The sequence below is a fragment of the Botryllus schlosseri genome, chromosome 11 (assembly GCF_051294905.1).
Source record: "Botryllus schlosseri isolate E-star chromosome 11, Bs_hap1, whole genome shotgun sequence".
NCBI lineage: Eukaryota > Metazoa > Chordata > Ascidiacea > Stolidobranchia > Styelidae > Botryllus > Botryllus schlosseri.
The window spans coordinates 23129510-23152528 of NC_137246.1; the positions used below are offsets into that span (position 1 = coordinate 23129510).

The following is a 23019-nucleotide window of genomic DNA, read 5'->3' on the forward strand; positions in this document are numbered from 1 at the left end:
TGGCATTCCTGCAATCTTTTACCCAATCGTAAGGCAAAATATGTATTATTATAATGCAAAATACGCTTGTATCTGTCTCAATAATCATGAAACGAATCAATAATCAAATATCATAATTGGATCATTGCCATAGGTTTATTCACAGTAACCACCAACGCACTTTTGCGTGGTTTCGCAGCAGGTGTAAAAACTGCCGTAGGCACAGCAGGGCTGTTCCGGGGGACACGGATTATTCTGACATGTCAGCGGCTTGGGCATAGGTGGCACAGGGTCGAACGTACAGGTCACTTCATCTTTACACTTTGTTCCTTCTTTAATACTTGATACAAACAAGTCGAGCGCGGCCGTTTGTGTGATTGGGCAGGAAGAATTGTACGGACCCCTGAAATCCTCACTGAAGACCTGTTGAAAGAGTCAACGGGTATAGGTATCGATAGACAGAAACACTCGTTTCAGAATCGGGTGCAAAGAAGATGCAATAGGTTTTGAAACCTATTGATCAGAGTCGCGTTAGTGGATTTTCTTTAGCTGGATAGAACCTGAGCTCAAACTAATTGGATTGGAATTTGCCACATGCTGTTTCGCTGATGTTCACAGATTCACAAAACTTGGTTTAGCAACGATCGGTAACGCCCAAATATCAAATTCCATTGTAAAAGCTATATCACCGCGATAGATACGATACTGTTTACTTTGTCGCATGAATTGTTCCCTCGCTAATTTAAAATCTACGCTGTCGTTCAACAAAGTTCTTTGAATGCGTGCAGTATAGCCGACAGTCTCCCTTGATGATCATTAAAAGTATTAAGTGCTATGAAATACCAAAATATTGCTTCAATTAAAGGAATAATTGCTGACAAATCTCATGCAATACCCTTCCCTCTAGTTTCCGCATAATAAGTGAAAATTAAATTATTGCTTATCTATATGTAGGGTTGCATTTAAAACAAATGGTTGTTTAAAACACTTTCTTTAAAGTATGTTTTAAACAGTGTTTTAAACAAAGGCCTTTTTAAAAAAAATTGTGTGTATTTTTAAGTTGTAAAATCATGCCATATTTGTGCAAATACTTTCCATAGAACATGTTGTATGAGCCTACGGACAATTACCACCCGATATAGCCGACGTGTACGATATGGGATGGTTGGAACCCTCAAATAGTCGGTTCAGCAGCAAGATTACGTAGATATTTCGTCAAAGAAGCTACATTTACCTTATATTTTCCATTTTCAATGCTAATCCATTATGACGTCACAATTTAATATCTGTGACGTCATGGCTTAAAAAATAAAAAATAAATACATGTTTTAAACAAGGCCCTTGTTTTATGCATGTTTGTTTTAAATTGATTTTTGTTTTAAATGCAACCCTGTCAATATGTGATATGTATCTATGTGTGATATGTATCTTTTAATGCTATACCGGTCCAACTGTAGTATTTGTCAGGGATTTGCCGTCTTTGTAGAGAACCGTACAGTTTCCATCATCCGGGTCACACCTGTCGTAACTGTGAGGAGAGTTAAAAATTCACTTCAATACTAAAGTATATATTGGGTGCTAAAGAGTGAACACTCACTTCCACACGGAGTCACTGTTGTTTTGCAAGAATGCGACAAAACGTGTCTTCAGCGTTTCATTTGCGGTTCGGTTACTCTTACCAATTTCGTCTATCAGATATCGAAGATATCTCACAAATATACCCTTGAATATCTTCGCGTCAGCATCGCAATGGGGAAAGCAATACTCAACTATAACACCGTTTCTGTATTGATACCAAAAGGATATTACGTACTTCTCAGTTAAGCTCGTTGCACAAGCAAATGCTTTTAAGTAAATAGACAATGACCTGGACAGATTCCTTATCGTTCCAAGAGCGATCTTCTCAGCAATTTCTATAAATTGATCCCTGCTTTTCAACACCGGACCAGCTTCTACAAGTGCCCCTGTATAGATTGACAACAATATTGTTTTACTATTTCTATGTACACTGTACAGTGTGCACTTCATATTATTATACAATGATAAGGACACACAAATACATCTAGGTCTTCCTGATACACATGGTCTTATTTCCAATCACATTTGACTAACGATATCCATTCTATATCGTGACATGAGAATATATCATGTGAATATCCAATTCACTGTAAATACAGCATAATTGAAAACATTTTGATAAAACCTTAACGTTTAGCGAGAGTAAGAACAGATTTGTATCGCTCGCATTCTGAGAAGAAAGCCTGTTCTGTTCACCTTCGTCTGCACCATCAAAATATGACAGCAAGGAACCGCAAAGTTATCGAGTGCGCGCCACCACGCTATTCCGGAGTGTCAAGCGCCTAGTGGGGAAGCCGTGGATACCAGTTTTACAAAAAGGTTGTCGTGTGAACCACCCGTAAATGGAGCATATAACTACCGACTATCTGGACGTTCTACAACTCTTCTGTCTCGCCCATAAGAGGAGCTGCATTACCTTAGTGGTCACGTCACGGTCTATGAGCGATTAAACGTGCAGTTCATAGATTACAAATCTACAGACGGTTAGTAATCGGATAATTTGGGAGAGTTTGGTTGGTATAGATCACGGTTAGTAATTGCACCGTTTGGGAGAGTTTGGTATAGAATACGAACCTATAGTCACCAGGTTCGTAATCTATAGCGTCGGTGGAAATGAAGACAATGCGTGATTCTACATAATGTATCTTAGAAATCTATGTCACGTGGCAATTAGTCAGCGAATATAGGCCTTCTTACCACCATAATATTGCTATTAGCATTCATGCAGTTGCAGTAGCCTAATACGTTGTGAAAGCGCTGCATGTAATGGTAATATAATTTATTTTTCATGACATCAAGTCATCTACCACTCACCGATCATTAAGCCCATATTGTAAGACGGACCAAATACGCGGTTGGTGGTACAAGTTGTTAGGTTCACGCCGTCAGCTACGAGATATGTCTCGTAATCTATCAGCTTGTATCTGTCGATGAACTTCAAGGAAAATATCCATTGAATATTTAGTATGTCTACCTACATGTTGCAGTTGCAAGTGGTCTTACTGTTTACCTCCCATATGCGCCGAGTATCGTTAGAAAAGCGATCTTCCCCTGTGATCCTATGTAACTTAGCAGCGAGGAAGAGCATTTGCGCATTTTCAACCAATTGTTTGGAAGCCAAAGTCTGAACAACGGAGAGACCGATTACATCATTTATGTGTGCATGATCGTGCGAGGTCGTTACTTGATCAAACCAAAATCCCCCTCCGCATGTACCGTATTTGTCCCAGCCGTTCTGCCAAATCCAATCATAAATGCTTATAGTTGATGCCAGAAACCCATAACCAGATTTCGGATCATCTTCATCAGGTCCCAAAACCTAATAATAAAACAGTCAATGATACTGTTCCGAATTTTTGCGTATAATTAAGTGCTATTATTTCATTCCTACTTCCTTACTTCGTGAACTCGCAAGTAGCTCATCGCATACCAGCCCATGTCATCGTACGACGGTTGAGGTCCATATGCCTCCAGTAAACTGTATAAGTCTCGTAGTGATGCTATAATTACCGACTTATACCTGAAATGCATTCCCTCAAAATAAGTTGTTGTGGTATCATTATTCGCTTGGATCTGCATAGTAGGCCTATCGTAGTTGCAAGGCCAATCATCTCATTAAGAATTCGTATAACGAAGATGGCGAGACTTATGAATAAAATCCTATATCGAACTACACATAAGAATGGATATATGGGGGTGAATCTCGGGAATATCAGAAATATTCATCATGTTAGTCAATCCATGTCTATTTCACTATGATTTTCTTGTTTTTATCTTTTTTATTAGCACCTGTTCAGGGGTCGCACAATGCGTTCCTACGGGGTGCAGATGCACACCCCTCTAGTAGTCCATCAGTGTAGCCTACCAGGAAGCAAGATTCTCCTTTTCAAAATACGGATTTTGTGTTGCCATTTCGTTGATGATGACATTATCGATCAATAACGACACTTACCACGATATCAATATACTAGAAATATTTTATCGTCCTCGCCACCTTTTTATTATTTAAGTCACCTTCGTTCGTACGAGTACACTAGGCAGGTTATATGCTGGCCCTTTTACATAGTATTTGAATATATAATCTTATAATTATAATAATATTATTATATAATATTTATGTATAGGCTAATAAGTAGGCATACATCGTATTATTTCCATATGCCATCAAGTTAGCGAGGGTTTCGATCACTACACCATCTTGCCAGAATCCATCAAAACCATTCCAAACCGGATAACTGAACAAGCCTGCAACAATCAATACACGTAGATCATTGTACTACCGCAAACATATATTTCTTCTGCCTTACTTGCAATAGGAGAAGGGTACCAATTATGTTGCAAAGCGAATGCCGCGGTACAGGCACGATATGCATCGACATCGTCTCGGTAAGCTTTAGTGCATTCCGGTTGAGAAGCAGCACTACCGCTATGCTCAAAATACACTGCGATGAAATTAGAAAAACGTTATCATATTCAAGCGCCAAATTAATACAACATTTTCGTACCGCAACTTAGGTGAAATCCGAGATATATTCCATTCAGCAAAACGAATAATATGACAGCCAAAGTCACTTGCATCGTATGCAATTAGTACGCTATCTCGCGAAATGCTTTTACTGCGATACATAGTTAGGCTATGCAAAAGGCAAGTAAACAGAAAAGTCAACAACCTTACTTGCATACGCCAGCCATGCTTCAGATTATTTACACTACCTGATTGTCGATTTCTACAAATATTTGAATAAAAATCGTAATTTTGCTAGAAGTTCAGATTATAAAAGCATGAACCGTGCGTGCGGTCAGGGGAGGCAAGTGAGGCAGTGCCCATCTGACGTCCGGATGGGAGATCGTGAAACCTTCAATGAATATAGTTATGGGTATTTACTGTCGATATTCGTGAATGACTGAATTTTAAACATTTTAATACCAAAACGGTATTTGCACATTTGTTCAAAAATATGGCTCGAAAGGAAAGGTGAGGCACAGGCGGGCCAAGCCTAACATGTAGCGGAATTCATCACAATCAGCTCAGAATTTATAACAGTTGGCATCAATCGAACGCTATATTGACGAACTGATTCTGGAAATCTAAATTTTAGTATTGTCAGAGCCCTTCGAAATCACCAGGAATGTTAGATTCGGCTTTGTTACGTACAATGACAGCGGAGATAAACAATGACCAGGTGAGGCACAGACGGATTTGCCTCACTCGCTCTTAACCAACAATCGTGCAACTGCTGTGTGCACAGTGATGCGATACGGTATCCCCTTCGCAAGCCGACGCTGTATGAATCGTGCAGTTGCGACTGCCAACATGCATTGCAGAGCAACAATTCATTCACTTACTGACGTGACTGTTATGTATTGTATGATATCTTCTTACATAGTCTACGTGTGAAGAGTGCTAATGTGACAAGGAAAAAGTCACCAACCAAATCAGTTACCATTTTGGGTTTATATCTTTGTGAATCTGAATCTTAAGGGGTCAGTGCCTCACCAGCCATGAACGTCACCACAAGTCACTGTACTCCAGTGCTCTTCCGAGCAAGAAAGTGTAATGGTTATGGGTCCGACTTCTCGATCGGTAGGTCGTGGGTTCGATCCCCGACCGGGTCATACCAAAGACTCGAAAATTGGTATCCGCAGCTATCCTGCTAGGCGCTCAGCAATCACGGATAGCATGGAGGAGAAAAAAAAACGGGGGCGCAGACTCGCGGCCGTATCGCGACTCCGTCGTCAAAGCATATCGATGGTGCGGGCGAAAAAGAATATCACATCTCTCTCTCTCTCAACCTTTTTCGTCGTGGCACACCCTTTTAAGGTTTAATCGAAACTCGTACACCCCTGATCACAAAACACATTGATTCCGTATAATTAGCCTAATCCAGGAGTGTTCAACCTTTTTGCTATTCCCGGCCCTATTTCGACTCCATATATAGCAGTGGTCGGGAACCTTTTTTGTCCGAAGAGCCATATTGGCCCTATTTTTTCCATCTCAACTCCGAAAGAGCCATACATTTAAATCAACTGTTACGTCACAATAGGAAATTCATGACGTCATGGTAGCACTAACTCGAACTCACTACATGGGATTCCTCGTGTGCGCCACATTTTTTTCTGTAAAAACTGGCATTCATTGTTCGAAAATAAAGCTCGAAACGAGAGGTAAGACGCAGATGGGCCAGGCCTCACCAATGATAACGCAATTCATCGTAAGTAGCTTAGAATTTATTAAAACTAATATGAATGTGACTGTCACACTTATCCGAAAATCTAAATACTTAATGACTTCTCAATTCTCAAAGTATATTCGGCGGTAACATATCGTTGCGCTACACGCATATATTTTATCGCCGGTACTACACAGAACGGGAAGAACGTGGAACGTGGCTTTGTTTGTAATTTGAGTTTGTAATTGTGAATGTCACATCCACAACAGTTCATTTCACGCCGTAGATCAGGAAGACAGTGTGAATTTGAAAACTGCGTTTTGAAATGAGCGTCGCCATGTCTGCCATGTTCTTTGATTCAACGTATCGCACAATTCAAGATTTCGATTCAGATAGATAGCCAGGAGGTTTGAGGCACCAGTCATTTCAATGGCGTGGGTTCGAGCCCATCGCTGCCATCACACCAGGATACAGAGCCTGTACTCCCTGCTGCACCACGAAACGATGTCGACACGCGATAAACGTTTAGTACTGAAGAGACATCCTAACAGCACGAGCAGTCGTTATATAAGGCAACTAAATAAACGGCGCAATCAGAGACCTATTCAATAGCCTGCCAATTACCACAAACAATTACCAACCAACCAACCACAAATTATAACACAAACAATACTGGCGCATAGAATTCGCGAGTGATATCGGTCGCCGGCGAGAAAGTAACTTAAATTTGATTATTTTGAAGAGAGGGGGTACTTCTCAAATACATGTTAATACTTAATACTGCCACGCGAATAATTATTTAGGCCTTGATGAAAATTTACCAACAAGTCGCTGCAATATTGATCAATTTTGTGCAAAAATAAATATTTGGCAAAGAGCCATATCTTATACCCAAAAGAGCCATATATGGCTCGCGAGCCATAGGTTCCCGACCACTGATATATAGCATAGGCCTAGGCCTACTGCCGCGTTCCGGCGGAGAGTCGTCATGGCCCATCTGGACGTCATATTCTCATGTTTAAGTGGTTACTGGGAACTTCGCACCACGGAGAACCCTTGTGGTGTTCTGTGCCATTACTGATTTCCTGAGATGTACCTTGCATCCACACAGGCTGACCATGTGAACCAAAATGGCGAGTTTAAATGCCAAGAAAAGACATCTGGATTAAATTAATAGTGGCGAAGAGCGCGAAAAAATTTTCCACCTGTAAATTATTTTCGTCAGTAATATTGGTTGTTTCATATATTACTATCAAATATTTATTAAGGCCCAGTAGGGTTGTTCAAAAATAGTTTTTTTTCTTCCAAATTTCACTTGCTTAGTGATAAAATTGTCAGGTTGGCTGAAAAAAACGCTACGCACCAAATTTCGGTCCGTTCCGACCAGTAAAGCCGTGCAATCTTAAATTGAAATTTGAATATGACAAAGATAAGCTGGAACTGCATTGAAAGATCTCAGTGAAAACGATGGTGATATACATTGCAAATAGAATACTTTCAGCACTGAAATCCGGGACCATAAAGAGAAAAATAAATTGCCAGGCACGTAAAATACAGTAAAATGTTTCCCAGGCTTTTGGTGATATCTTTTGTCTCACCATTGTAAATTTCACGTAACCAGTGCAAATAAACTTGTAGATGTTGTCTTCACAGCGCATTGGGATATTTGTTTTTTTCGATATCCTGCGGTAGAATGTCTATATTCCTCTGGCAAGCGAACTACTACTTGCGAGACATTTTGTCGACTTTCATAGATGCCACATCCGTCTCCAGACATTTATAATGAGGGAATTCGGGTATCTCTCGATTCGATGTTAAAGTAGCGTTGCCATACGTCCGGAAGTTCCCGGACATGTCCGGAATTTCACTGATCAAACTGGCGTCCGGGAGGAATGTCTAAAATTTGCCAAATGTCCGGAATTTTGAAGACTTGACCTAGCCTCATAATTTTTCGTAAATCAACATAAAAACATTATTTTTGGGAATATTTATGCTGATGCATAATATTTTTCTTCGCGCTGCGCGCGATTTCCTACCACACTTATTGGTTTTAATATGGGGACTAGTGGACTACCACCCTCGTAAAAACTGCATTAAAATATAAATAAAAACACCCTTCATTTACTGGAATAAGCCCACTTGTAATCGCAATTATAGGAGAAGGGTATACTCCTAGAGATCGTTAAGAAATAGTGGTTCCAAACGTGTGGGTAGTTTGCCTTTATTCTGGGGTTAGCGAATATGTTGAACTTAATCGGCCCTAGAGTAAGTCTGGGCAAAGGTGTTGACTTCTTCTAGTAATCAGCTCGTCAAATTTTGATCTGGGCCACGAAACATTTTCAAAATGGAGATGGACTTGCGACCACAAAAGGTTGGAAACCACTGGATGTGGGGTGTTTATAAAGCTCCGTGGTGCGCACCGGCATAAGACTGATAAACAATCTTATCGGTGGGACATGAACATGACTTAACGATCGATGTACAATTACGCTCCCTTTATTTTCGAACTATCATCATCCTCCACCAGCTCTACCGCTAACTCTGATCATGTGGGCGGAGAGTAGTAACTATATAATAATGTATGGAACAACCAATATTATTGACAGACTTCATTCAAAAAATTTAACGACCAGATGCATACAGAAACCAGATTCATATAGCAAGCCCCCCCCTCCCCAGAAGTGTCATCGATTACCCTGCGGTTGGCTCAAAATCATTGTTTATTTGGGCAGAAAAGGGCAAAGGGCTGAAAATGTGGTTTCGGTCCCGGTTACACAACACACAGCCACATACTCCTGAACCGTATCGTGTGATGGCCACCTCTGGTCTATATTGAGCAAAGCTTTACTACTGTGACGTCATAACTCATTTTAAAATCCACTAATGGGCGCTAAAGAGTGTCCGGAATTCGGGTCAAAGAAATTTGGTAACCCTATGGAATCTCCGGTCATCATTTGGTTTATAGCGATGCTGGTCTCATGTTTCGGTGTTTGAGACAACGACGCCGTAGATACGCCATGTTGAACTCACTGTGCGAAATTTGCTAAACCCTAAATCTTTTCATTCCATCACGATCTTGCGGTGTATTGAACTGATAAAAATTGCTAATAGAATGATTATAACTTTTTACTGATTCAAAATTCGCAGCTCCAAAAGCATTAGCATCGGCCAGCGGCCCAGACATGCTGCTGATTGCAATCGGGAATGGTCTACACGCCAATTAATGAAATATATATGGTACTTCAGATATGATTTTTTTCTCGTAAACTCAGGGAAACCGAATTGTAACACCAACTTTATAGCGTATTAGTCCTCTATGAGATCTTTCACTATCAGCAAAAAAATCTTTTTGCAGTAGTGCAGTGAAGCCCATTGCCGTATTACTAGGCTAAGTGAAGATAATTGTATGGTAAGACAAATGATCAACAATAATCGGAAGAATATATTTTCATCCGATCAAGACGCACACAATATGTACAATGCGAGTGTGGAAACCCGAGGTTTCCAGAATGTTCTATATTTGCCGTTTAGAATATTGTTGCGCGTGGTATGGCTGGAGTCCTGGAGACCGCGTGTTGAGTGAGTTGAGTGGAGAGTTGGATGAGAGCGTGGATGAAGATGGATGCGAGTGAGTATGTCTCTGTGTTTGGTAGCGTGAAGTATTAGTAGTTTGGGGGAAGCAGCGTGAAGTAGTGGTGGTATTAGGCAGTTGGGGCGTGAACTAGTAGGTAGTTGGTCTTGTATTGGCGGGCTTGAGTTGGACGTACCGGTCGAATCTCTGCGCGGATGGTTGGCTGGGGCACGGCCTAGTCACTGACGGTGCTGCGCGAGCACCTAGGGAGTGATGTTGCCCCGTTGGTAGTTCGTACTCGCTTGTAGATGGCAAGACTGCTGCTGGGCTAGGTTTAGGCTGATGGGTGTGCTTGTGCGTGAGGCTTGTGTGGAGTTTTGTTACAGTTTCCTGTGCAGAGTGTATCGTATAGGCGTTATAGATCGTTTGGGTTCCGTTATGTGTCCGTGAGCATCGTTATTATGAGTTTCTTGTGTCGTATTAATATAATCTTATAACCGCATAGACTTGTGGTGTTGTCGGTTGTGCCGTGATCGTAAGTGTCGCTTTTGAACAGGCGGCAGTCGCAAAGAGACGAGGTCCCGAGCCCAGTAACACACCCGCGATCCCGTTATTGCTACCGGTATACGCCGTAGCCGGGTCGCTACAAATTTTGGCGAGCACGCCAGGACCTTGTTTATCTTTGTGATTGCCGCTGCTGTGCATGTGTATGTTATGTCGCCTATCGAGTGTCGGTATATCGTATATGAGAAAGGTGAAGCTTTTGAACGAACGTTTGGAATAGCTATTTGTTATTGTGTCTGCGGTGGCCGAGTGTTCAGTGGATTGGTTATGACGTGAACAATTGGAATGAGCGCTCGTACTGGTTTGGCTAATACGATGTACGAAGCGGAGGCCAATTATATTGAGTGGATTGGCTGTGAGGAATTGCAACCAGCGCTTGGAGTACTCGAGCGGGACTTGAAGATGCGACAGAGCCTCGGGGTTATGTGCTGGCGGAGCGCAGTATAGAGGCGGATGGCTGAAGATAGCTGGGCAAGTGACGTTGATTGCGGAAGCTTCAATAAATGTGTATGCTGGATTGCTGGTCAAGCGGAGTATCGGGTCATAGATTATAGCCCTGGTGTGGGCCGTGTCGAAACACAGGGTTGGCTCAGGCACTGATGACGGTGACAAGTTTGTCAGTGTGTGTCGGCGGCGGAGAATCGGGCGTCTCCTTCCGGGAACCTTAATTCGTTGATGGTGGGTTCGCATTCAACTGAGGGCAGCTTGGACGGTGGCCATGGCAAGCTGTGGAATGCAGTCGGAACTAGTGCGGCGGACTTTGATGTCGAGGAGCAGTTTGTGAGGCCAAGCATACTCATGTTATTGTAAGCTGTTTGTGGATTTGAGCGTACTGTTTTGGAATTGGGCAATTAGTGATTTCGATTTTGTTTGAGAAAATCTCAATCAAAATAGGCCGGGGTAGTGTGGAAACCCGAGGTTTCCAGAATGTTCTATATTTGCCGTTTAGAATATTGTTGCGCGTGGTATGGCTGGAGTCCTGGAGACCGCGTGTTGAGTGAGTTGAGTGGAGAGTTGGATGAGAGCGTGGATGAAGATGGATGCGAGTGAGTATGTCTCTGTGTTTGGTAGCGTGAAGTATTAGTAGTTTGGGGGAAGCAGCGTGAAGTAGTGGTGGTATTAGGCAGTTGGGGCGTGAACTAGTAGGTAGTTGGTCTTGTATTGGCGGGCTTGAGTTGGACGTACCGGTCGAATCTCTGCGCGGATGGTTGGCTGGGGCACGGCCTAGTCACTGACGGTGCTGCGCGAGCACCTAGGGAGTGATGTTGCCCCGTTGGTAGTTCGTACTCGCTTGTAGATGGCAAGACTGCTGCTGGGCTAGGTTTAGGCTGATGGGTGTGCTTGTGCGTGAGGCTTGTGTGGAGTTTTGTTACAGTTTCCTGTGCAGAGTGTATCGTATAGGCGTTATAGATCGTTTGGGTTCCGTTATGTGTCCGTGAGCATCGTTATTATGAGTTTCTTGTGTCGTATTAATATAATCTTATAACCGCATAGACTTGTGGTGTTGTCGGTTGTGCCGTGATCGTAAGTGTCATTTGAGCAGGCGGCAGTCGCAAAGAGACGAGGTCCCGAGTCCAGTAACACACCCGCGATCCCGTTATTGCTACCGGTATACGCCGTAACGGGGTCGCTACACGATAATAGACCATGAGATCTAATGAACAGACAGGATGCCGAACGACGCGCAGTGGCAGTCTCTTAAACTGACATCCACCTCGGCCTAGTGTCCAATGTCACCGTTCAATTTTTGATGTTGCTCGTTCCATTCCTTGCGAGTGCTCTCTTTCATTGGGTCTTTTCGCACCACCAAATCTCGAGAGTTATATGAAATGGTCCAGAAGATTTGATATGAGGAAGATATGTTGAAATATTTGAGTTTATATACAAGCTATAATGCATCGAAGTCTGGTTAGGTTTCAGTTATTCGAGGATGCGAGAGCCCCTACCATACACACAGGGCCGTAATAGCACTTCGTCAGCCCCCCCAAAAAACGGTGGTCTTGCCCCCCCCTCATAGGATGATAAACCGAACCAGACCCCCCAGGCTATCCGTTGTTTACCGATACTTATCATCTACATTGGGTGACGTTTAGGGAGTCAGCTTTTCTCGCCTAAGCGCGCAAAAAATTATATAAGTCGTGATTGAATCGGTCAATATGATGGGGAATTGCATATTGCTATCAATTTTTATCCTCTCTCTACTAATTTGATCAGATTTACCGGTAGAGGTGAGTGAGGTAGGACCCCTCAATAATAATTAAACATCTTCGGTCGTATACCCGTTGACAGGAACGATAGCCTACAGCACTTCCTTACCCCCCCCCCCCCAAAAAAAAACTTGGGTCTTGGGATCCCATAGGCCATAGGGCGATAAACCTATCCCCATCACGTTATTCGATTTTGTCACGAAATTACTTTTACTGTTTAGTGAGCCAGCGCGAAAATTTTCTATAAATACATGATAAGATCGGTCAATAAGATTGGGAATTGCATATATATTGCTTTCAATTACTTGTCCTCTCTGCTCACGTAATCAGATTTACCGGTAGAGCTGAGTGAGGTGTCTTGAAAACTGTCGGGCCCGTAAATAATAATTAAACATCTTCGGGCGAGCGAACCCGTTGGTATGTCTCCGTTACAAAATGTTATTTCGTGACCTCCCGTCTGCTCCATCAAAAAATATAGAATCGCCCACAAACTTATGCTACTAAACTAAAACAAGCACAGGATTTCAAATTGTAATTTCTTCTCTCGCATATAATTTTTCCATGCGGGGTGGTATTTGTCTTGTGAGGTTCAGATTGCAAAGACAGAAACATTCGGCGCCAGTAATTTAGGCGCTTATGGGCAATTAAACCTATATGTATTTTGTATATATAACGAAGTTTTCGGTCAGCATAAGGGCATTCCTTTTCGGCCAAGGTTTTCTCGCTGCCGATCGTTCTGGCACACTTCTTGGAGTCGCATGTTACATGGCCTAAATCTTCATATGTCTTTGTGCGTCGTGGCGCGGTAATGGCCAACGCCGATATGCCCATCTCAATAAATCTTGCGTACTTTTTCTTGGGGGAAGAGTACCCAAAAATCAAGACATATGGCAAGTTGCATAAATTTTCAAAAATACTCTATAATTTATGTTAATTCACGAAATAATTTGGGGCATCCGTCGAGCTCCCCCCCCCCCAATTGGGGGGTTTGGGTAGCGGCAGTTATGGTCCTGCATACACCGCCACACATTTCAGTGCAAAAGAATATTTATTTGCAAACCGCTCTACGACAAAGACGCGAAACATGACAGCGGCAATACAGTATACAATCAGCCCGTCCAAGCTAGTTTTCACAGCTTGCAGTAATGGCGTCTTCGTAACCTGGCGGCGGGAGGTACCCTTGGGGGTACTTGCTGAGTTCTGCAAAGAAAAGCGCGCAGGCGTGACGAAGGGTGGTAAGATAATTTCGATTAGACATGGAGATATTACTGGGGTAGTAGTATAGTACTGCAGTTTAACTCATAAATATGATGCAAACATACCCCGAAACTACATTTTGCTTTACAATATTAAAAGCGAAAGGAGTAAGTAGTTTTGTCTTGTCTTGAAAGCCGTTAAGTATAAGAGAAAGTAGTCGAATAAGGCGAATCTGACTTGAGTTCCCCAAAACAGTAGAAGTAGCCTACTCGGTTACTAACCACTTCTGATGACTAATCAGTAGAATTACAGCGTATGTTAGATTGATGGAATTGACATTGCCAATCAATCAATCATTTTTATTGAAATTCTCACCAGATCAACACACCACAAGATTGCGATAAGCCGAAAAGAGAATAAGGTGGGTAATCACTTGAAGTAGCATTTAAATGAGATGGCAAGTCGGCAACCTTGGCCTAGAACTGGGTTAGGCAATTATTTTTCCCCGGCGTGCCAAATGTGAAGAGATACGTTGGCGAGGCGAGACAAAAAGTTTAGGCTACATTCTGCGGCAGAGGCAGTGAACTATACATTGTTAACACATGCTGCCAAGTAGATGTGTTAATACTAGGCAGTGACCCTAGCTGTGTGGCTAGGTAAAATAGCCTGGCTGCCGCTAGCCTGTCCGCATCGGCATCACTGCATGATTTTTCTCACAATGCCGACTAAAATTATATCCTTAAACATGACGTTGGCCCGCGGGACCTCAATGCCCAGGTCTGGCTTAGAATATGTTGCGTCATTGCGTCCTGTATGCCGCATTGCACGTCGTGTGTCTTGAATGAATACTGTATACTGTCATGTTTATTGTATGTTATACAATATACATACTGCCTACTGTTACTTTGGACAATGGACATGGATACGTGTTGAAATGATTTCGTTAGACATAAAACACATGGGAGTAAAAACCGCATTTCACGGCACGTTAGTATCTGGCCCAGAGGTCTCAACGACGGCGACGGCATTTCGGAATTTCAAGTATTCGACAATATATTCAAGTGCCACATATCTTTTTCAGATATAAGAACTTAAAGTTCACGCCCAAACTACTATGAAAATCACTGAAATCTCAACTAACTACACTATCACCATAGCAATTTACAGCGTAGCTGGCATGGAAACTCCGTAAGCAATGTTGTGTTTTGCACTGCCTCTAGTGGTGGCGTACATATGCTACTGCTTCAACCTGCTTTAGTGTGTTTCTCTGTAATCTTCCAGCTGGGACCACAGCGCAAAAGTAAATTAAACTGGTATCAATCAAAAGCAAATTTCAAACTGATTCCAAAAATAGAAGTTGAGATGCGGCCCGGGAACTGAAACCCCCTGAAAATCGACTTCGAAGTCAGAAATCGTCATTGTTTTACACAATGGGTTCACCGGTAGACAATCGCCGATTAACTCTTCGTATGATTGTGACGCTACTGAGCGTGTGTGCGGAGACGAGTCGAGCTAAGCGTAGCCCAATACGAGTACGGTAGTTCGCGTCGTTGCGCGTTTACAACCTTCGACAAATGCACGGTACAGCACAGAAGCCTCCACGTATCATCGTAGAAGAAGTTACTCACTATTTTTGTATAAATGATGTCACTGATCTGTCATCTTATGGAGTTGTAGTTGAAATTTCAACTTCTATAGTTACGTCAGCAAAATTTGCACTCATTCCGTTTCACATATTGTCAGTCTGTAGTTCATACATGTGCTCACTGCTTTATCAAGTTGTCACATTGCCATTGTAAATATGTTATTTCTGAAGTATTTGCAATAAATGGAAATAAGTAGGCCTAAACAGAATGTAAAAAATCAGGCAGGTTTCACTAGTTGGAATGATTTACACTGGGAATCTGCTTCAGCAGAATAGATGCAGTCGTCCTATAGAAGAAAACGTTGCTTTTATATATCCTAATTTATTAAATTTGGGAATGATCTACACAAGTATCGTAAGATTGCTTTACTACGGCTACTATTTACATCTCTGTTCTGGATGACGACGAAAAAGTATTACGCTAGCGATAGGTGTCGCTGTAAACCACAACATCGATTGTCTTCAGATGGAACTCTCCATGCCAGCTACGCTGTAAATTGCTATGCTATCACATCACTTTTAAAACCTACCATATGGTAGAAGATCAGCTACCCAGGTAGCACGCATACTTGGGTACCACAAGGTATCAAGGTGAGATGAATTGTGGTAACCAGGTGGGGAAACCAACCGGGACCCGTACCATTTTGGCCCCATATTACAGAGGTATTTTATGGGGTACCATGTGGGTAACCCACTAAGCTGGTAGCGAAGACAATATTACGACCCCGGTCCTAGTGGCAGTGGCAGTGTAAGCGAACCGGGATTTCGACGTAATCATGTGCCTAGGCGGTGTTAGGTAAACTTTACACGTCGTTTATCTTTGACATTGCATACTGTACAGTACATACCTGCTAGGATGACTCACTCAAACCAATATATACGGCAATATGAGTATATAATAACCTTTACTTGACTGAAAATTGTGATTTGGTTTGGTGCGACCTTTCGTAAAATTACTTAATTTCGGATTGACTGGGTGATTAAATATAAATGATTCGAGTTGAGTCGGGTAAACGTCAAAATCAGAGAAGGACTTGCGACTTGGTAATCCTACGGACGCAACAATCTATGTGAATGGGCTTTTCGATGGTAATATAGGTACCATCAGAAATTGTGTTGAAAATTAACAGGGGTTACGAGATATCTTATTGGAAGCACGAGGGGTACGATCGCTAAAGTTAAGAAACTATGATATTACTATAGCTCAATAATGATCATATTCAAGATTTTATTGATATGTAATTGAACGCAAAATAGAACGCTGATTTAAGTTGAATTTGGCAATGACGATATCAATAGCCTACCTATCACGACCATATCAAAACCAGGATTAGGCTACACCCCTCAAATGCACTGATATCAGATCAATCTTCAGTAGATTTTAAAATATTCCACATTAAAATTATGGCACGTCAAGGGTTCACTAGCTGCAATATTATAACCCGACGGTTTGAGAATGTCATGATGCATCCTCTCGCATGATGTCTATATTATTTTAACAAATTATGCCCGGCACAAAAACAATTTTGAAATATTTGAAAATGTGATTGAGTTCCATGCCTAGCGTGCATAGTACAATAGTAAATTACACTTAAACCATGTTTGTGGAATGCCTGTCTGCAAGCTCCCGCCAAATAAGGCCTACTTGGGAATTATACATTGAATATCCCTATTATTGATAATGCGGCCCGCGGCGTCATCAAAAACTAGGAAATTGGCCCGCGAGCACAGTCGAGTTTGAGACCTCTGATCTAGCCTATAGACCAGGGGTGGGCAATTATTTTCCTCCGCGGGCTAAATGAGATGTATAAAATACGTTGGCGGGCCGAGTGAAAATTTTTAACTATATTCTCCAGCGTATTTTAATATATTTCTAAATTACATTGTTAAGAAATGCAGCTCTGTGAATGTGTTGATGTTAAGTAATGAGAAAGTGGCATTAAATTTAAAAAAATATATATATTTTTACCGTCATGATTCGAAACAATGTTAAATATGATACATTTTTAACTCTCTTTAAACTCCTATCCACGTTCTTCTATTAAGACAGTGGTTCTCAAACATTTTTTTTAGACACGCCCCCCTTTATGATAGTGAAAAATTTCGCGTCCAATCCCCTATCATAACATCACAACATATTAAAAAGAGCAACCAGAATGCTAGCAATCCCAACCGATAGTTTGATGGCATGGAAGGCGCAAAATTTATTCAGCTTCGCGCCTCCCTTCAGATGCATTCACGCCCCTAGTTCGAGAACCACTGCACTGAAATGTATATGGGATAGTAGAAATTTTGTCTTGGTTGCTGCATTCCGAGCAGTGTGTAACTCAGATAGCCTTGATGTAGAGCGAAGTTTGCAGATTTTCTGAAATTCGACCTCTCTTGATCGAGTGTTTCGTGTTCTTGTCATAATTAAAATCTTTAACAAATAAATAAATTAAAATAATAACCAATCTCGGCACCATGGTTGGCAAAAACTAAAAAAAACGGGTTTACCCCTAACTCCAGTATACAAATATTTGGTGCCCTAAATCTTCTTTGAATTTCAGCTTTCGGCTTTCTCTTTTTGACATGCCCGTTCATCCTTTATGGGTGATAGATACGATGAGTCATATAGTAATCGCGAGTACTGATTGACTTGTTTTTCGAATTAGGGATTTGGAAACGCCTCACGTGACAATTTTTAACACGTGCCCGTATAATGCGTAATGTGACAATGGCAACAAAGAAGGTTTGACCTAAACTATATGGAAAGAGTGATATCTTGTGAATTCAATTGTTACTCATACTTTGCCACATCACCTTCATTTTGAATGTGGATTACGCATGCGAGGTACGTAGACAGCGTAATCATGGCATATTAATGAACGGACTTCAAAGTAAACGAATTTCCTGTTTAGTTGATACAGTCGGTGGTTTTAGCCCACGCATCTACATTCAAAAGGCAGGTTTAATGTTATGAATTCCAAGCAACCTTACACGGGCCGCACAGAATGGCTTCGCGGGACGCACTTTGCCCAGGCCTGCTATAGACTCACGCAGTTGAACAATAATTCCTACCTTCATCCGTTACTGGAATTACCAGTGGTCGCAATTGCACACATACAATCTCGTTTTGAAAAGGGTGCAAAATTTGCACTGTCGAAACGTTAACATACCGCGCCAGTATAGGAACATCGTAGCTTTTAACCAACTTTCCCTGTAAGACGGATATAAATTTAATATTGGGATCAGGTTCCACGGAAGTGGTCAAACGTTCGTACATTAACGATGTCTTCGAAAATTTCCGTTTGCCAAGGACTGGCTGTGTCGACTCTATGAGATATTGTCACGGAGCTGACACCAGTGGCCCGACCATACTCGTCATGGTTGTACTGATATTCATACACAACGTTCAATAAATATATCTTGAATACCGTGGTGAAGTCAAATGAGATCGTCTGAATGGAGTAAGAGTGTAGAATGTACATAACTATATGAAAACATTACATATTGATCCAAAGCCGACCATCGTGTCAGTATAGCGACTCATCAAGATGCAATGTTTATCGCTTTTCGACGAATGGACGTAGGTACTGGAAGTTCTCTTGAAGCCCTGCACGATGCTGATTTCGATTGGAATTGGCCCCAGCGAATCAAGGTTGTATGCCATGACACCTTTTGAAAATACCCTCAATTATGATTCACTATCTGCAGCGTGATTGAGAAATGCATACCGTCTTGATACAGTTTGAACATTCCTCTGTACTGTCCAGCCTCAGTGCGACTGAAGACCAGTCCATCGGTGCTTGTGAGTAGTAGGCATTCGACGTCCTGCTCCACCAAGACTCCACTGAAATTCAAATCAAATAGTTGGCGTTAAAGCAGGCATAGTTAATAATAGTCAGTTAGTCGAGTTTTAAAATTCTAGTCAAGGCACAGGGTGGATATTATCGCTACAGAGTTGTTGCTTGGAAATTAAAATCTGTGCCCTTTGTGACATAAAGACTGAATTACCCTTACTGAAGTAGCTGTAAAGTTTCTAATGAATGAATACATATGCATATGCATAGCATCCGTTTAGTTGGCAAAAACTTCAAAGTTCACGCAAAGTGCTTTGGCTTCGAACATTGTTCAAATAGATCTACATAAGTCATAAGAATCCTCAATTGACGGACAATGCAATATAACTTAACAATGATCTTGACAAAGTTCAATATCAAACTTAAAAATCAGAACATACAGAGGGTTGAAAACAAAATATTGTGCTTTAAGATTCTGAATTAATCAATGCCCGTACATTCTTTTCAGAAAGTCAAGACGTTAGCGTGCATGCAAAACAGAGAGATAAAATGCTTCCAGTCTTGAGACAACTCAATAACAACATTTAAGTTGAAAAAATGCGCATCATGGTATTCATATAGGAGCAAAATGATGGATAATTTTCCAATTTAACATGCAAACCTGTCGATACTGGAAAAACAGTAGTAAATATCGAAGGCATAGACTATATTACAAACCAGGGTTGTAGCCAAGTCACAAGGCTCCGAGTCACAAGTCAATCTCTCTTTTATAGTTTTGACTCGAGTCAAGTCGAGTCATTCTCCACCGAGTCAAGTCCAAGTCAACGAGCAGAGGGTCGAGTCCGAGTGATGGTATTATGACTTGAGTCCGAGTCCAACTCATTGTGTTGACTGCTCAGTGCTAAGTTTCCAATGAAAGTCTTGTTAAACCCTCTTTTTACAACGCTGTTTATTGATATCGAATGGTTCGCATTTATAATATACTAATTTTTCTCACTTTTAGCAGTTTCTAGCCGCATTTTTAAGTACCAGTACCAATAAACGAAATTTCAATAGAGTGGTTACTTTACTATTCGTCGAAATTACAATGAAATGTCGGTCTTGGCCGTCTGAGTCTAGAGTCATGTGCAATGAGTTCAGTCCAAGTCAAGCCAATATATAGATTGACTCGAGTCGAGTCATTTATGTAGTTTGAGAAAATGACTCGAGTCGAGACGAGTCATCAGGAAATCGTGACTCGAGTCGAGTCATGACTCGAGTTATTACAACCCTGGTAAAAACTGACTCTCGAAAACCCTGAAAACGAACAACTTACCTGCATATAGGAGTTTTATCGCACATCTCAAGGCAGTAATCCACATCGCCCGGTCTAACTGTCTTCAGCACCGCACTGTCGTTTTGAAGCGGCATCACTTGCTTTTCTCCTGTTTCCACGAAACGCGATTTACCTTGAAAAAGACCTCGAAAAGTTACATTACACTAAATGAAACACTGCCAACATATTTTACTTTGCCAAGCGGGATCAATTGGAAATTCGCAGATGAAATGTTTGGCAAGCGCGCAGTCAACGGTCTCCCACACAGAATCCATGTCGCTCTTTACGACAACACAATCATCGCTATCGTAAAGTAATGGCTCGTCGAGGTTGTGATATTGCACGTACGAACCGTCAATCCATTGCGTCAGGTCTGACTTGAGGCCTGTGATAAAAATCAAATACTGAAACTGTTGGAGAGGGATTACAATTGGCTGGTCATACAGAAATAACGTCACATCATTGTTGTCATATGATGGTGGATACATGGCTCTCAGAAGGAGACTAGATCTACTCCAAATAGCACCAGAACAAAGTAAAAGTTCAATCTAGGCATATACATCACTATCCCTGGTTCAATGGAAAAAGGTGACACCAGTTAAGGCAGGGGCGGGCAACTTCTCCAGTCGGCGGGCCGGATGTAGGAAAATTAAGTACTTGGCGGGCCGGATTGCTGAATCGATACATTATTCGCCCATTTATCCACATATAGGCTACAAGGAATAAATCGTATGTAATGAAAGTATTTTAACGACAGCAATGTCACTTCAAAGCCATTTCTCGCCGACAATAACGAAGACAATGTGGATCTGAAAAGCATTGTCATACAGGCGCCGCCGTGTCTGCTTCCATCTGATCAATCAACACACGGTGCAATCCTTAATTAGGATTTCAAGGCGTTCGATAAGCCCGGTACCCCAAATTTACCAAGATATCAATTCATTAAGCTTGAGTAGGTGACGAGATAGCGTCGTTGTTCAACTGTATGGCCTAATAATCTCGATATTGAATGCATGCCCGCGTCCTCTAAGAAATTTGAAAAGTGGCCCGCGACCCGTTTTGAGTTGGCGACCCCTGGCATAAGCGGTATCTTATAAAAGCCTATAGAAGTGTGCCGTGCCACAATTCGGCGGTCACGGAATCAACGATAAGAAATATCAGCCTGGTGTAAATGGCCATTGTAGTTGACAAACACCATGATTACCACAAACAACATTAGAGTTGAATACATCGTCAATATCAATAACGCAAGTTGTTGTTGTTGTTTGTGGTATTTGTCAACTACTATGGTCATTTACACCAGGACGATATTTCTTTTTTGATTGATCTGCCGACTTGTAGCACGGCCCACTTCTAGGCTTTTTTAAGACACCGCTTACGCGATGGCGAGGAGGGGCCTAGATAAACCTCCAACACTTAAGTAGGAATTCTGTAGTCGACCTTGGTCGGACCCGAACCCACAACCCATTGGTGTTGTAGCAGTGGATTATACCACTACGCTATTTCGCCACAGATAATGCAAGTCTTCTCGCTTCGACGAACCTACGCGTAAGCTCCACTCTCGCACGCTGCGCATTCACGTATGTAATAACATACAGTCACTAAAATTGGACGTACTAAGCAAGTAGTGGGGAATCTAGGCAGACTGGGGCCGCGGGTCACATTATCATGTAAGACATAAAACTGTCCGCGGGCCGGATCCGGCCCGCGGGCCGTATGTTGCCCACCCCTGAGTTAAGGGCACTCAATTCCAGGCCAACGAGAGAAACATCCTCATTAGGGCTCTTCAAAAATGACTTTTTTTCTCAAATCGTACTGGATACTTGATAAATTTGTTAGGTTACCTAATTTAAGCCTACACACAAAATTTGGTTCAAATCCAGCCAGTAACCCCTTTGCTACGGGAGAAAAAAGTTTCTATTTATTATATAAAAATAAATATTGAAAGATTTGAAATTTTTCTGTTCACCCCATGAAAGTGTTAGGCTGTCTATAGAAACGATGCTCACCAAATTTGGTTCAATTCCAACCAATGGAAGCGGAGTTATTGCCGTCGAAAAATTTGGATTTGAATAAAATAGTATTTACGGTGACCGATTCTTTGTTTATTTATTATAGTTGTGCTCACCGTAAATACTATTTTATTAAAATCCAAATTTTTCGACGGCAATCAAGTAGTCAGTACGATTTGAGAGAAAAAGTCATTTTTGAAGAGCCCTAATCCTCATGTGTTGTTCGATCCATAGTTGCTCGTGAAGTAACAGAGATGCAGGTCAGAAAAGATACATCGTTTACCACAGCAGTTAGGGATCTTTAACCTGTTATTTATTCAAGACACATGCTACTTTATTCGTGCCATTTACAAAACGAGGGTATCAAAGAATTGCAATTGCAACAGGCTGTGTAGGAAGCCCCACACGCCATCCTAGTACCAGCACAGATCTGCCACTACGCACTTGAACATGTTATTGCAAGTGTGCCGAAATTTGGAAGCGTTGAATGCAGTATCTA

At 41.7% G+C, this 23019-nt stretch overlaps 2 protein-coding genes across 2 annotated transcripts in view; both read right to left on the reverse strand.

Moving 5' to 3' along the window:
• On the reverse strand, positions 1-4743 carry LOC145451057 (uncharacterized). The gene is made up of 11 exons (XM_080329539.1): positions 4563-4743; positions 4365-4499; positions 4200-4302; positions 3457-3577; positions 3242-3376; positions 3068-3181; positions 2872-2992; positions 1847-1943; positions 1577-1762; positions 1423-1507; positions 1-402 (listed from the first exon to the last, which is right to left on the reverse strand). The coding sequence occupies exons 1-11, from the start codon at positions 4633-4635 to the stop codon at positions 136-138; spliced, it is 1437 nt and encodes a 478-aa protein (XP_080185665.1). The 5' UTR covers positions 4636-4743; the 3' UTR covers positions 1-135.
• Positions 4744-13598: 8855 nt separating this feature from the next.
• Positions 13599-23019, reverse strand: part of LOC145450077 (uncharacterized) — a 75965-nt gene continuing 66544 nt past the window's right edge. Inside the window, exons 71-77 of the mRNA XM_080328556.1 lie at positions 20702-20893; positions 20509-20641; positions 19128-19243; positions 18920-19068; positions 18675-18851; positions 18472-18610; positions 13599-13769 (exon numbers count right to left, since the gene is read on the reverse strand). Coding sequence (XP_080184682.1) covers positions 13693-13769; positions 18472-18610; positions 18675-18851; positions 18920-19068; positions 19128-19243; positions 20509-20641; positions 20702-20893 — 983 coding nt within the window. The 3' untranslated portion in view covers positions 13599-13692. The remainder of the gene's footprint in view (positions 13770-18471; positions 18611-18674; positions 18852-18919; positions 19069-19127; positions 19244-20508; positions 20642-20701; positions 20894-23019) is intronic.